Source organism: Barbus barbus (assembly GCF_936440315.1).
Source record: "Barbus barbus genome assembly, chromosome: 48".
NCBI lineage: Eukaryota > Metazoa > Chordata > Actinopteri > Cypriniformes > Cyprinidae > Barbus > Barbus barbus.
Genome location: NC_136726.1, coordinates 24358785 through 24373413, shown reverse-complemented (window position 1 = coordinate 24373413; position 14629 = coordinate 24358785). Strand labels below are relative to the sequence as shown.

Below are 14629 nucleotides of genomic sequence, written 5' to 3'. Positions count from 1 at the left end.
ACTGCATTTAAAAAAAAAAAATAAAAAAAAATAAAAAAAGAATTATATATATATATATATATATATATATATATATATATATATATATATATATATATATATATATATATATATATATATATATATATATATATATATATATATATATATATTACACACACACACACACATATAATGTGTGTGTATATATATATATATATATATATTTTTATACACACACACACACACGTTGGTTTTTGGGGACTCTCCATAGGCGTAATGGTTTTTATTCTGAACAAACTGTGTGTGCCATTGCCCTACACCAACCCTACACCTAAACTTAGCCCTCACAGGAGACTTTGTGCATTTTTAGATTTTCAGAAAAACACCATTTAGTATGTTTTTTAAGTCTTTTGAATTACGGGGACATAGGCAGTGTCCTCATAAACCACCTTCATATTGTAATACCTCTGTCATACCCATGTCATTATACACATTTGTGTCCTCATAAACCACATAAACATGCACACACACACACACACTATTTGTTCCTGTATACAACTCTGGTTCAGTATCTTCATTCACACCCCTCAATCACATTCACAGACCAGCGTGACATTCTGACCGGCGTGTGCCGAGTCCACAAACACAGGGATGCCGTGAGATTGTGTGTATTAGAGATGTTTATAATCCATAAACTTCAACAGGCAGTTTTTATTACTCTACCTTAAAGACCTCAGTGTTCAGTGTTGTCATGTATCTGAGCTGATTTGATTGGCTGAGATGAGTTAGGGTTAGATCTCATCGCCTAGCTGGCATCTCACCATGGCTGTCTTGAATAAGAACTCGTTTCACACACACACACACACACACACTCTCTCTCTCTTTACCTGCGCGTGGCTCGATGCCGTAATCGCAGTGCACTGAGTGCTAAACCAAACGTCCTGCTGGAATGAGAGTGACTGCAGTCCATAATGATGGAGAGATGTTTGTCTAAAGTCTTCTGCTCCAGAACAGCCTGTCTCTGCCTCTCTGTGTTTCTGAGATGCTTTCAGGGAACGAGAGCGACGCCAGGAATCTCATGACCAATTCACATGCAGTCCAGAACTCACACTCACACACAACAAACCTCCTTCTCATTTCAGCAGTTCCACGTGTGTCGGTGGATGTTCTTCAGTGGCAGACGCTGATGTCTAGAGAGCAGAGATGTCAATATAATGCTGATATAAATGACACTAAAGCAACTTGTTCATTACAGTGATTCAGACGCCTGAGATACAGCAGCAACAGAAGTAATGTTCACTGAAGACTTATATTTATCAGAATAAACCATTCATCTTCATTATATATTTCAGCAAACAAGAAGGCAGTATAAAGCTAAACGTAACCCTACTGGTGTATCGGTGTACCTGCAGACAGAAAGTGACATCATCAGCACTCCTGCTCGACCAATCGGAGTCCAGGACGGTGTAAAATCCTATTTAATAACTACAAACATCTACTTTATCTATATGTACTACTACTAGTTAATTATTATTCATAATCCTTAAAAGAGAAACACTTTTGTTAGTCAGCGAAACAGACGCGGTTTACAACGACACATACAGCTGCGCCACTAACACTAGTGACTAGTACTCACAGCTGAAATAACATTTGACAGGTTATCTACTGGTTTATTGGGACAGTACATCTCAAGTGGTCCAAAAACTGCTGGTTATATGACTGTTTTTAATTTGAATGAGTACCTCTATGTATTGGTAATGCAACAATTAAAATAAAATGTATTGGTTTAAGCACAGCAGCTGTCTCTAACACAAACACATTAAAAAGGTTAAAGAGGTCTTTACAGAAACCTCAAGCATCGTATATTCTGCTGTGTCTGACAGAGCAAAGAAAGTCTTACATGTCTGAGACATGAGGACGAGTGAATGACAACAGAATCAACACTTTTCTGTGAATAGTCCCTTTGAGCATCCGTACACTGGTAATACACAATATATAAAATCAATAAATCACATTCCACAGAACCTACTCACATGAGAACACAAAGCCCTTTTCATGCTGGAGAATGTGCAGCTGAACTGTGTGTTTGAGTCTCTGCAGCTCGTTGATAGTCAGCAGACAGACCGATCACTGGACATGGACACACACACACACACACACACACACACACACGTAAAGACGGCCTTCATCAGCTGGTGTCATTTCCACTAACCGGATCACATGACAGCCGTGGGTTGATTCAGAAGACCGATGACTCATATTGTCATGCTTCACACTGGCCTACAAAACCTCACAGTCAGACGAGTGATCTTAGCTGATCTGATGATCTCTCTGGAGATTTATGGTCTACACCAGAGGAGGAAAACTACGGCCCACAGGCCACATACGGTTAGGTTTAGGGTTAGCCTGCAATGCCGTATACAACAGTTACGTATACGATTTATTCAGTCAGAATTAGAATGCACTCAGTAATATCGTGAGGGTCGGATTTAGCTCTCACTGTGACATAGGCAAAATCTGTATATTTCTGTACATATGTAACATATTGTAGGCACTGTATATCCTGTACCTCTGCTTATTGCACTTCTGGTTAGATGCTAACGGCATTTCGTTGCCCTGTACCTTACATGTGCAATGACAATAAAGTTGAATCTAATCTTGAATCTAATCTAAAAAGAAATGGGTCCCCCTTGCCCAATAATATATAGCCTAATATATAATATTACCACCCGAAAACAGCAAAACAAAAATTAATCATAATCCATGGAATTTATTACAGAGTTGTTACAAACTGTCATTTTATTTTAATGCTAGTAACAGAGGCTTCAGTTTTTAATATGCAGACTAATGCAGTTATGAGAGAGAGAGAGAGAGAGAGAGAGAGAGAGGGATTAAAAGTGTGTAAATTACCAGAGTACTGCATGTTTGTCTCTTAACATTATTCGGCACCAGCATCTCTAACAAAAGTGTCTAATAATTTTAAGTCTTCAAAAACAGCGGAGTTATTGAGAAATGTCATGTAGTTTTTCAGTTGTTTTACTGATAAAATTGAGGGTTAGCACTGACAAGTTTCTGTGTGTGTGTTTGTTTCACTTGTGCTCGCGTCCATGTGTCTGTACAGATACGGTTTAAACTGAACTGAGCTGGACGATGACGTCACTGAATTCAATAATGATGCCTTTAACTGAAAACTGAGTGCTTAATCTTGTCGTTTTATATTATTGACACTATTTTCCTATTTAATACTGTAAAGCTGCTTTGACACAATCTGTATTGTAAGCACTATATAAATAAAGGTGACTTGACTTGTATGTGTGTGTTTGTAGGAGAGAGTGGGACACACAAAGTGTACTTTTCATAGCTCAATAAAAAGTCATTTTGAGGGTAAAACATGGAACTGGTTTGTTGCTTTTATCCTTTTATTAGCTATATTTCTTTATTATTTTGCTATATTAGCTATTCTTCTGCTGTTTTCCAGATTATAAAACAATTTTTTTAATCATCTGAAACATGCTGCAATTTATATTCCAAAGTGGTTTATATAAAGCAATCAACGTCAAAAGCGTACACATTTGTATTGATGCATTGATGCGTTTCGCTTTAAATACATTTGTGACCCTGGAGCACAAAACCAGTCTGAAGTCGCTGGGGTATATTTGCAGTAAAAGCCAAAAATACATTGTATGGGTCAAAATTATAAATTTTTCTTTTATGCCAAAAATCATTAGGATATTAAGTAAAGATCATGTTCCATTAAGATATTTAGTAAATTTCCTACAGTAAATATATCAAAACTTCATTTTTGATTAGTAATATGCATTACTAAGAACTTCATTTGAACAACTTTAAAGGAGATTTTCTCAATATTTAGATTTTTTTGCTCCCTCAGATTCCAGATTTTCTAATAGTTGTATCTCAGACAAATATTGTCCTATCATAACAAACCATACATCAATGGAAAGATTATTTATTTAGCTTTCAGATTATGTATAAATCTCAATTTCGAAAAATTTACACTTAAGACTGGTTTTGTGGTCCAGGTTCACATTTGTTTAGGCTTTTATAAAAAAGCATTTATAATTGTTTATAATGAATGGGAGTATAATTTCAGTTTGTTTTAGGCCTGTATTTTTCCTTCATTTTTCTGTTCTGAATACTGCTAAATTTAAAGAATTTGTTGTGGAGGGGAAGAAAAATAGATGTTTATAATGTTTGCAAACATTTAGTTTATTTTACATTATTTATGAATGAAATGATAAAATGTGACTTACACATCAATCAACTTACAGTATATGCTCATAAAAAAAAGGTAGAGATGGTACAAGAATGGAGCTGCCATGTATACTTCCATGTACAAGTACTCAAACAGTACAGTAGTAACTGAGTCAATTTAGAATAAATAAATGTAAAAAAATCTAGTTAATATATCTAGTGAATTTTGAGTGAATATAGCGTATTCATTTTTCTGCTGTCATTCTCTTACTCTCTCTCTCTCTCTCTCTCTCTCACTCACAGTCACACCACGTTTCACACACATTTGCCATTAAAATAGTGATCTCAATAGGAATGTAACTGTATGTTTGCTTTGCTTTTTTTGTTTCGAAGTTCTGAGCTGGATTACTGTGTTTCATACTAGTTAAAACGTTAAAATAAATTTTCTTCTCATACTTGGTGTTCTTCAAGAATGTTGTCCCACGCTTTCTTTGAGAGCCTTCTCTCTTTCTCTAGTATCAACACAGAATGTTATCCATTATCCAATTTGTCTACAGTGAACTTTAAAGATATGTAGTCTACAGCTGGGGATTGATTAAAGAACTAGGATTGTTGTATTTCCTATAATAATTTATCGTTATGCGTTTGCACTTTTTCTATCTGGACACGGAGCATAATAAACATGCAACTTGTTCATTATCATTACCTGTGAAACTGTTGATTTCTACATGGCAGTTCAAATAATATTGTCTTTTTAGACCATTGGTATTGACTGGTTTGAGTTATTTTATTGGTATAAGCAAGGGACATGGGTGGCCTAAAATGCACTAGAATGCAGGAAATCACATCTATGAAATTATTTTTTTTATGGGGGAGGAGCCCCCAGACCCCCGCACAAACAGCCCCACCTAAAATATTTTTCACCAGCCGCCACTGGTCTGATGTGAGTTACACATACTCTGCTATGAATACATTTGAGGAAGATCTAGTCTCATGTTTGTGAGCTTTATGACATTAATTCTTTGAAAGATACTTGACTGATTTTGATTGAGACATTAGAAATTGAACCAGAGATCCCACTCATCAGATCTGGCACACAGAAGCTTTATTATGTCGTTCAGATGGCCACTTCCTGACATTTTGACACTATCGACCAAAAATTTATTTTGGGTAGACTACAAAATTATGTTAGCATTAGTGAAAGTGCATTAGCATGGTTCAAATCTTATCTGACATCAATTCATAGCAGTGAATGAAGAGGTATCATATCAATCACAAGTACAGTATGGAGTACATTTACATTCACATTTATTCATTTAGCTGACGCTTTTATCCAAAGCGACTTACAATTGCTATATATGTCAGAGGTCGCACGCCTCTGGAGCAACTAGGGGTTAAGTGTCTTGCTCAGGGACACATTGGTGTCTCACAGTGGATTCAAACCCGGGTCTCTCACACCAAAGGCATGTGCCTTATCCACTGCGCCATCACCACCACCAAATGTGACACTGCACTCCCTTACATTTACGCATTTAGCAGACGCTTTTATCCAAAGCGACTTACACTGCATTCAAGTTACTGTTTTTTTTTTTTTTTTTTTACATTTTATCAGCTCTTGCTTTCCCTGGGAATCGAACCCATGATCTTGGCGTTGCTAGCGCCATGCTCTACCATTTGAGCTATTGGAAAGCCCTTACGATGAGTACCACAAGGCTCAGTACTAGGACCGTTACTTTTCACGCTTTACATGTTATCCTTGGGAGATATCATTAGGAAACATGGTGTTAGCTTTCACTGTTATGCTGATGATACTCAGCTTTATATTTCTTCGTGACCCAATGAAATATACAAATTCGCAAAACTAACTGAATGCAAAGTTCACATAAAAATCTGGATGACTGGTTATTTCCTACTGCTAAATTATGAAAAAACAGGTTTTAATTATTGGACCAAAAACCTCCGCATGTAACCACCTAAAACACTGTCTAATACGGTGTAACTTCACTTCATTTCCAGCGATATCGTCGACCTGATTGCACAGATACTATTTAAACTGAACTGAGCTGGACGATGCCATCACTGAATTCAATAATGAAATGCCTTTAACTGAAAACTGAGTGTTTAGTCTAGTCATTTTACATTATTGACACACTATTTTCCTATTTTGATATTGTACAGTTGCTTTGAAACAATTTGTATTGTTAAAATGAGGGTGATCGATTGCTTCAGTCTGTCCCTGTCTGTTGTGCTGCTGAGAGGTTTGCGTTTGTAGCTCCGCTTTTTTATTGAATGTTTTTAAAGGGCTCGCCAGTCGAACCAACTAAGAACCGGCAATAGCACTGGCTCTGAACTAGCACTAGGGTGGCTGTAAGGCGGCCTAGTTGCGGGTCAAAACACCGCTCTTCCATTCTGATCAGAACATCAAACAGGTTCTCCCCACTCAGTGAAGCACTCACTGAGAAACCTGATGAAAGTGCTCTAGTTATTAGCGATTCTATTGTACGGAACATGAGAATAGAGACACCAGCCACCATAGTCCATTGTTTACCGGGAGCCAGAGTGCCTGACATCTTGGCAAATTTAAAAGTGCCGCTCTTCTGTGTAGAAATATGGCACATAGTCTTAGAGTTCGTACTTGACTAACTGGGGCCCAGGTCAGGAAGCAGACAGACTGGCTAAACCGACCGTCTGTTAGCCGCCTTACATCACAGAAGTCGGTTAATTCTCAGCACATAGAGACTCAAGGGAAACAAAGGGGAAGTCGTGGCCTAATGGTTAGAGAGTCGGCCTCGTAATCCAAAGGTTGCGGGTTCGAGTCTCGGGCCGGCAGGGATTGTAGGTGGGGGGAGTGAATGTCCAGCGCTCTCTCCACCCTCAATACCACGACTGAGGTGCCCTTGAGCAAGGCACCGAAATAAATAGCATAAATGGCTGCCCACTCAACACAGTGTGTTCACGGTGTGTGTGTGTTCACTGCTGTGTGTGTGCACCTTGGATGGGTTAAATGCAGAGCACGAATTCCGAGTATGGGTCACCACACTTGGCAGTATGTCACTTTACTTCACTCCTTCACCCAGATATTACTGTTCCCCGAACTAGAAAATACAGAAAACGTCCAAACCAAATTAAGAGTAACAAATAAAACAATGTTTGTTCAACAAATGATGTTCAACAAATAAAAAATGTTTACAATACAGAGAAACAATTGATAAAGCTTGGCTTACTGAATATCAGGTCCCTTTCTACAAAAGCACTTTTTGTAAATGATTTGATCAATGATAATAATCTAGATTTGCTCTGTTTGACAGAAACATGGCTAAAACCAGATGAATACATTACTTTAAATGAGTCTACCCCCCAAGATTACTGCTATAAAAATGAGCCACGTCCGAAAGGTAAAGGGGGAGGTGTTGCTACAATTTATAGCAATATTCTCAGTATTTCTCAGAGGGCAGGCTTTAAGTATAACTCGTTTGAAGTTATGGTGCTGCGTATAACATTATCTAGAGAAACACGTGTTAGTGATAAATCCCCTGTGATGTTTGTACTGGCTACTGTATACAGGCCACCAGGGCACCACACAGACTTTATTAAAGAATTTGCTGATTTTCTATCTGAGTTAGTGCTGGCTGCAGATAAAGTCTTAATTGTTGGCGATTTTAATATCCATGTCGATAATGAAAAAGATGCATTAGGATCAGCATTCATAGACATTCTGAACTCTATTGGGGTTAGACAACACGTTTCAGGACCTACTCATTGTCGAAATCATACTCTAGATTTAATACTTTCTCATGGAACTGATGTTAGTGGTGTTGAAATTCTGCAGCAAAGCGATGATATCTCAGATCATTATCTAGTCTTGTGTAAACTCCATATAGCTAAAACTGTAAATTCTACACCTTGTTACAAGTATGGTAGAACCATCACCTCTACCACAAAAGACTGCTTTGTAAGTAATCCTCCTGATTTATCTCGATTCCTCAGCATATCCAACAGCACAGAAAAACATGATGATGTAACAGAAACTATGGACTCTCTCTTTTCTAGTACTTTAGATACAGTTGCTCCTTTACGCTTAAGGAAGATCAAAGAAAACAGTCCGACTCTGTGGTATAATGAGCACACTCGCACCTTAAAGAGAGCAGCCCGGAAAATGGAGCGCAGCTGGAGAAAAACAAAACTAGAGGTATTTCGTATAGCCTGGCAGGAAAATACCCTATCCTAAGGAAAAGCATTAAAAACTGCTAGATCTGATTACTCTGATCTCTTCTAGAAGAAAACAAACATAACCCCCGGTATTTATTCAATACAGTCACTATATTAACAAAAAATAAAGCATCAACAGGTGTTGGCATTTCCCAACAGCACAGCAGTAATGACTTTATGAACTACTTCACTTCCAAGATCGATTCTATCAGAGATAATCATGCAGCCGTCAGCTACAGTATCGCATCAGAGAGTGCACTATATATCCCCTGAGGAACAATTTCACTCATTCTCTACTATAGGAGAGGAAGAATTGTATAAATTTGTTAAATCATCTAAACCAACAACATGTTAGACCCTATTCCATCTTAACTACTAAAAGAGCTGCTTCCAGAAGTCATAGATCCTCTTTTGGCTATTATTAATTCATCACTGTCATTAGGATATGTCCCCAAAACCTTCAAATTGGCTGTTATTAAGCCTCTCATTAAAAAAAAAACACAACTTGACCCCAAAGATTTAGTTAATTACAGACCGATCTCAAACTCCCTTTTTTGTCAAAGATACTAGAAAAGGTAGTATCCTGGCAATTATATTCCTTCTTAGAGAAAAAATAGTATTTGTGAGGAATTCCAGTCAGGATTTAGACCGTATCATAGTACTGAGACTGCTCTCATTAGAGTTACTAATGACCTGCTTCTATCATCTGATCGTGGTTGTATCTCTTTATTAGTTCTACTGGATCTTAGTGCTGCGTTCGACACTATCGACCACAGCATTCTTTAAATAGACTAGAACACTTTGTTGGCATTAGTGGAAGTGCCTTAGCATGGTTCAAATCTTACTTATCTGAACGCCATCAGTTCGTAGCGGTGAATGAAGAGGTATCATATCGATCACAAGTGCAGTATGGAGTACCTCAAGGCTCAGTACTAGGGCCGTTACTTTTCACACTTTACATGTTACCCCTGGGAGATATTATCAGGAGACATGGTGTTAGCTTTCACTGTTATGCTGATGATACTCAGCTTTATATTTCTTCGCGGCCCAGTGAAACACACCAAATTGAGAAACTAACGGAATGCATAATCGATATAAAAAACTGGATGACGAGTAACTTCTTACTGCTAAATTCTGAAAAAACAGAGGTGTTAACTATCAGACCACATGTAATAACCTAGAACACTATCTAACACTTGACGGCTGCTCTGTTGATTCTTCTTCATCAGTTAGGAACCTAGCTGTGCTGTTTGATAGCAATCTTTCATTTGAAAGCCATGTTTCTATTATCTGTAAAACTGGGTTTTTCCATCTCAAAAACATATCTAAATTGCGACCTATGCTCTCAACGTCAAATACAGAAATACTAATTCATGCGTTTATGACCTCAAGGTTAGACTATTGTAATGTTTTATTGGGTGGTTGTTCTGCACGCTTGATCAACAAACTCCAGCTGGTCCAAAATGCAGCAGCTAGAGTCCTTACTAGAACCAGGAAGTATGACCATATTAGCCCGGTTCTGTCAACACTGCATTGGCTCCCTATTAAACATTGTATACATTTTAAAATCTTGCTAATAACCTATAAAGCCCTGAATGGTTTGGCACCTCAGTACTTGAGAGAGCTCTTATCACATTATAGTCCTTCACGTCCGCTGCGATCTCAAAACTCTGGCCATTTGATAATACCTAGAATATCAAAGTTGACTGCGGGCGGAGATCGTTTTCCTATTTAGCACCCAAACTCTGGAACAATCTACCTAACACTGTTCAGGAAGCAGACACACTCTGTCAGTTTAAATCTAGATTAAAGACCCATCTCTTTAACCAGGCTTACACATAACACACTAATACGCATCTAATATTCAAATCCGTTAAAGGATTGTTAGGCTGCATTAATTAGGTCAACCGGAACTGGGAGCCACCCAGATCTAGTCTGTATCCAGACCAGATGGTCACTGCAGTCTCCCAGATCCTGTCCGTATCCAGTACAATCTGACTTGCTGCAGTTGGAATTGAACTGCTGGTTCGTTTGGCCAGAGGAGAACTGGCCCCCCGACTGAGCCTGGTTTCTCCCAAGGTTTTTTTCTCCATTCTGTCACCGATGGGAGTTTTGGTTTCTTGCCGCTGTCGCCTCTGGCTTGCTCAGTTGGTGACACTTCATTTCCAGCGATATCGTCGACCTGATTGCACAGATACTAATTAAACTGAACTGAGCTGGATGATAACATCACTGAATTCAATAATGAAATGCCTTTAACTGAAAATTGATTGTTTAATCTCGTCATTTTACATTATTGACACTATTTTCCTATTTTGATATTGGAAAGTTGCTTTGACACAATCTGTATTGTTTAAAGTGCTATATAAATAAAGGTGACTTGACTTGGATCAGGTCTAGAGATGACCTCTACAGCCCAGAATGTCAGCAGAGATCAGGACAACTAGATGAGCCCCAGAGACTGATCCCCAGTGAAGACCACATCACCTAGACGGCCATTGGGACAGAACCACGGGAACCAGATGAGTCCTTTACACAATCTGAGATTGTTGCAGTTTAAAATTAAACTGCTGGTTTTGTCTGGCCAGAGGAGGACTGGCCTCCCGACTGAGCCTACTTTCTACCAAGTTTTTTTTCTCCATTTTGTTACCAATGGAGTTTTGGTTCCTTGCCGTGGTCGCCTCTGGCTTGCTTAGATGGGGACGCTTGACTGATTGCACAGACACTATTGGAAGAGAGCTGAACTGGATGATGATATCACTGAATCATCAATGGACAGACTTGAGCTGGAAAATGACTTCGTTATTGTCCTCTTGCATTATTGACAAACTATTTTTCTGTTTGGTGCTGTAAAGTTGCTTTGACACAATCAGTATTGTATAAAGCTCTATATAAATAAAGGTGACTGGAGTTGACTTCCTGTCTCAGCGCTGGGTCTAGTGTGCTAGTCAGTAGGTCTGAGCAGTTCACCAAACAACGCAAACATCCCAGATCCTCTCTGCCCTGTTTTTGTTGTTGTATATGACCCACATCATCTGATTAGCCTGCTAACTGTCTGAGGCAAATCGTTCATGACCCCAACAAATTTGGCCCATTAAAATGGAAATCAGCATGCCAAGACACGCAGCACTCTCACTATCCATCCCATCTAGCACAGCCTGTGACTCACTGTCTGATGGGTCAGATCAGTCTATTTCCACAACCTGCTGGTTTCAGTGAGGTAGTTTTGAAGAAGCATTTTAAGTTAAGTTAAGTTAACAACTTTATTAATCCCACAAGGGGCAATTCAAGTAGGGTAGCAGAATCACACAGCAAACACAAGACATCACATAGAAGATACAAAAAAATAAATAGAAGAAAAAAAAAAAAAAAAAAAAAAAAAAAAACCGACATGCTTCATAATTCAATTCTTCTTGAAAAAAATAAATAAATAATAATAATAATACAAATAAAAACTAAAACACCTTAAGACTTTAAATTACAAAAACGAATAGCCTCTGGAACAAAGGTAAATTTATATCTATTAGATAAACATTTAATGCTTCTAAATCTTCTTCCAGAGGGCAGTACTTCAAAGTAAACCTTCAAGGGATGAGAGTCATCTCCCGTGATACTACGAGTTTTCCTGAACATTTGTTGCTCATAGAATTCTGCTAGACTCCGCAGAGGTACACCAATAATTTTTGAGCAAGTCCTAACTAAGGTCTGCAAACGATTCTTGTTCCTAAGAGAGAGTGATGAATACCAGCATAAAAAAGAAAAGCTCAAGATACTCTCAATAAAGGTAGCATAAAAAGTTCTCAGAATTTGTCTTGGATTATGTCTTAATATCGCATCTGGATCACATGATCAGAGCTGGACTGAGGGTTTTGTAGAGGCTCGCGTGACCCGCCTCTGGGGACCTTCACAAGTTCAAGATTCACAGCCGAACATCTTTAGAAAAATGTGTCCAACCTAATTTTAGGCAAGACAAACATCCTCCATCTCTGTCATGCTGCAGGCCAACAAAAGCTCTCTCCTGACACTTTAGCCTACTGTATGTCTGTCTGTATCCGTCCATTAGGAGTCTGTTCATACAGCATCTGTTCATCAGGAAGTTTTAGATCACACATCACATCATGCTCATGAACATATAGCTCCTGAAAGGCATTCAGGGCACGTCGGCCATACAAACAGCACAGTTACACATCCAGCAGCTCATCTGGAGCTCGATATTCATGTTCATACTCATTCAGTCACATGATGCTAAATGTGGGCGTTTATTCGCTTCCACATCATCTGAGACACATGTTCATTTGGCTCTGTGAACTGCATTAAAATGTCTTTATAAAGCAACGGTAGAGGAAGGGATTTCGTTTCTGCAGAATCACAATGAACCCTCTCTGTGTTTCTGTGATCTGCTTCTGATGCCCCAAATAACAGTGGTGTGACGACACACGCTGCAATAAATGTAGCGTTGATGCTGCACGAAAGAAAACAAGCATGCTGGTGTTTCTCACAGCGTTTGTGAAGCTTCAGCGTCTGACGCACAGCACTGTGTCTCATGTAGAGCTGCACTGAGACCGTCGTGTGTGTGTGTGTGTGTGTGTGTGTGTACAGTAAAAAACGCATTATAGCGCTTCTCTGTGTTTGATTTCATATCAGGCCCACACACACAACAGACGTGATCTTTACACAGACAGACAGAGAGAGAGAGAGAAGAGATGAAATAGAGGACAGCAGGACGGACAGACAGCGAGTGTGATGATGAGGATGATGATGATGAAAATCATTTTACCTTTCTGGGGAAGAAGATTTTTCTGAGTTGACAGACATGAGCAAGCCGCTCGCTCCCGAGAGAAGAACGGAGCAGAACCAGGGAGGAATAAAACTCTCTCTCTCTCGCTCTCTCTCTTTCCGGAGCGTTCTGCTGGCGCGAGGGGAGGGGGCGCTCTTCCTCCTCCTCCTCCGTTCTCCTCTTCCTTAAGGAGAATAAAGGATGGAGGACAGTCGCTGGAGACGGTGATGTGGAGAGCGGCGGAGGTGAGGAAGGCTCAGCACCGCCGCTCTCTCCGTCTGTAGCTCGTCCTCCGCCGCGGTGTTTCCTGAATGAGGCTGTGAAAGCACGAAGCTCTGTGTGTCTGTCTCTGTGTTCTGCAGCGCTGCACAATAACAGCTCTGAGCGCAGCGGGCCACACCACTGCTCACGCTGGCGGGGGGATCTGCGCTCTGAACACCAGCGTCTCTCTCTGAGCACAGCTCTCTGCGCCCCTCCGCACTTCAGCGCTCCCTCCTCCTCGTTACGACAGCCTGTCTCTCAGAGCAACGCCTCTCTCTCTCATCTCACAGCTGCTCTCTTTCTCAAGCTGCTGCTGCTGGTTTCTCTTTCTCTTTCTCATCCGTCTGTCTGTCTGTCTGTTTTACAGCAGATGGGTCGAGTCTCCATAAGCACAGAGAGATACAGACAGGAGGGCCTCCAGTGACCTGTCTGTCTCGCTCTCTCTCTCCAGTGTCTTCAGAAGAGAAAGACAAACTGCTCATAGACACAAAGCACTCCAGCAGATGAGTGCTGCAGTTCAGACGCGGCTCTGGTGTTAATGTGGCCATAAATAAATGCATATCATAAATGCAATGATTTTGCATATCAGTATCATCTGTACATGAATGTAACCAAAACACATACACACACACACACTATGATGTCGGAGGATCCACTGAACTTCCTGTGACGTGCAACACAACAGGCTGGAAGAAACCGGCTCTGTCGCCCTGGCAACCGTCAGATCTGTGATTAACTAAAGCAGAAACGATGAAGCATCACACAAACATACAGAGACAAATGCGACTCCATCCACCGCTGTTTCTTGCTGATATTTTAGGGGTCAGAATTTAGGCTGCTTGAAGCAGCTATCTTTACATGGCCTACTTCCACAGAGAGAGAGACAGAAAGAGAGTGAGACGCGTGAGCTGAGCTGGATTTTTCTCCAGAAACGCTGTGTGTGTGTGTGTGTGTGTGTGTGTGTGTGTGAGAGAGAGAGTGAGTCTGAGTGTGTGTGTGTGTGTGTGTGTGCGTGTTTGTGCATATGAGTGTGTGTGTGCGAGTGTATATGTGTGTGTGTGTGTGTGTGTGTGTGTGCGCATGTTTATGTGGTTTATGAGGACACTGCCTATGTCCCCGTAATTCAAAAGGCTTAAAAAACATACTAAATGGTGTTTTTTTGAAAATCTAAAAATGCACAAAGTCTCC

General features: G+C 39.9%; 1 protein-coding gene across 3 annotated transcripts in view; it reads right to left on the bottom strand.

Moving 5' to 3' along the window:
- srpk2 (SRSF protein kinase 2) overlaps positions 1-13586 on the bottom strand; it is a 42870-nt gene extending 29284 nt beyond the window's left edge. For 2 of the 3 annotated variants that reach the window (XM_079411620.1, XM_079411621.1), the window contains exon 1: positions 13181-13537. In XM_079411620.1, coding sequence (XP_079267746.1) covers positions 13181-13218 — 38 coding nt within the window. In that variant the 5' untranslated portion in view covers positions 13219-13537. Of the gene's footprint in view, positions 1-13180 lie in introns of all 3 variants that reach the window. The other variant, XM_079411619.1, reaches the window with a different exon arrangement.
- Between the last annotated feature and the right edge of the window lie 1043 nt (positions 13587-14629).